General features: G+C 46.6%; 1 protein-coding gene across 1 annotated transcript; it reads right to left on the reverse strand.

The window, feature by feature from the left end:
• Positions 1-219: 219 nt before the first annotated feature.
• On the reverse strand, positions 220-1249 carry LOC117941289 (rapamycin-insensitive companion of mTOR-like; the record flags this gene model as incomplete). The annotated part of the gene is made up of 3 exons (XM_034866356.1): positions 220-346; positions 976-1039; positions 1118-1249. Coding segments are annotated over 3 exons (323 nt in total), but the record flags the coding sequence as incomplete, so codon positions are not given.
• Between the last annotated feature and the right edge of the window lie 278 nt (positions 1250-1527).

The raw sequence follows: 1527 nt of genomic DNA on the forward strand, positions 1-1527 counted from the left end.
GAGATATGCTGCTCTATACACACTAAAAGTAGTGATTATTTACATGGAGTCTGGTGGGTTTGGTGATGGTGATTTCGGTTTCATGTTAAACTAAAAGGATCTTACGCTTTAATAAAAGGTCTATCTCTGTAGGGATCCATCCCATAATGTTGTCACACACTTAGAATAATAAGTTCCCCTTTAATGTCTCCGAGACATCCCTAATGTCCAGGAACTCACCGAGCTCACATACGATGGCGATGGCTGCGCGGACCATGCGGTCTCTCTCCTGAAGTCCATCCGTTCCCACGGCGATGAGGGAGTTAGCAACAGAGGAGGGGAACAGCATGGCGTTGACGGTGATAATCTGGGGGGGGGGGGGAGGTTAGACATGAGTCGTCATACGGAGGCAGAGACAAAACTATCTTCTGTCGAGAGCAGCAACAGAAGAATCATCGCCATCTATTTTGATAATTAATAGTTTTTCATGCAGAAATGTAAAAAGAAATTCGGTTCTTCAGCCCCCCCAAATATGGAGGCATCTGCTCCTTTCTGTTTTATGTCATGAAAAACTAAATATATTGTTTTTCTTGGACAAAACAAGATATTCAAAGATATCCCGTTGGGACTTGACAGTAACTGGGATTGAAATGTTTCAGTTGGATTGATTTTATAGAAAAAACTATAAATTATCTACAAAATAATTGGCAGATTATTGGATAACAAAAATACTTAGTGTGTGTGTGTTTAAATGTGTGTCTGTGTTTCAATGTGTGTGCATGCTTATGTGTGTGTGTGTGTGTCTGTGTGTCTCTATATTTGTGTGTGTGTGTGTGTTTCTGTGTGTGTGTGTCTGTGTGTCTCTATATTTGTGTGTGTGTGTGTGTGTGTGTGTGTGTGTTTCTGTCCCTAGTGTTATGTAGTATTAGATCAGTGCGTAGACCCGTATCTGAGGCTTTTCAACGGTATGAAACCCCAACAAAGCTGTGGCGTTACCTTTCTGACGAGCCTGAGCGCCTGAGTCCTCTCGCCCTCGTTGCTCTGCTGGATGTCGATGCATCTGAACACAGAGACAATTAGTCACGTCCTTCTTCTTCTAACCCCAACCAGCGAATGACAAGTCACTCCCAAGACTCACCTGGCGATGAGATAGTCCACCTGCAGCCGGAGGACCTTCTGCAGCACGCTGGTGTCTCTGATGAGGTAACGCAGCGCCCGCAGCCCCGCCGCACGCACCTCCTTCGCCTCGTTCAGAAGAGCCAGTCGCAGACTGTTTAATCAGACACAACACGTAGTTAGCATAAGTTAGCATCAGTTAGCATCGTCCAGTAAAAGTTCTGCTGGGGGGCGGCTGTGGCTGTGGCTCAGTGGTAGAGCGGTTGCATGCCAATGGGAAGGTTGGTGGTTCGATCCCCGCCCCTGCAGTCATTTTCGAAGTGTCCTTGGGCAAGACCCTGAACCCCGAGTTGCCCCTGGTGCTGCGCATCGGAGTGTGAGTGTGTATCTGATGAGCAGGTGTGTAGATGTGTGTGATTGTGTATGATGAGC

The sequence above is a fragment of the Etheostoma cragini genome, unplaced genomic scaffold (assembly GCF_013103735.1).
Source record: "Etheostoma cragini isolate CJK2018 unplaced genomic scaffold, CSU_Ecrag_1.0 ScbMSFa_484, whole genome shotgun sequence".
Classification (NCBI taxonomy): Eukaryota; Metazoa; Chordata; class Actinopteri; order Perciformes; family Percidae; genus Etheostoma; species Etheostoma cragini.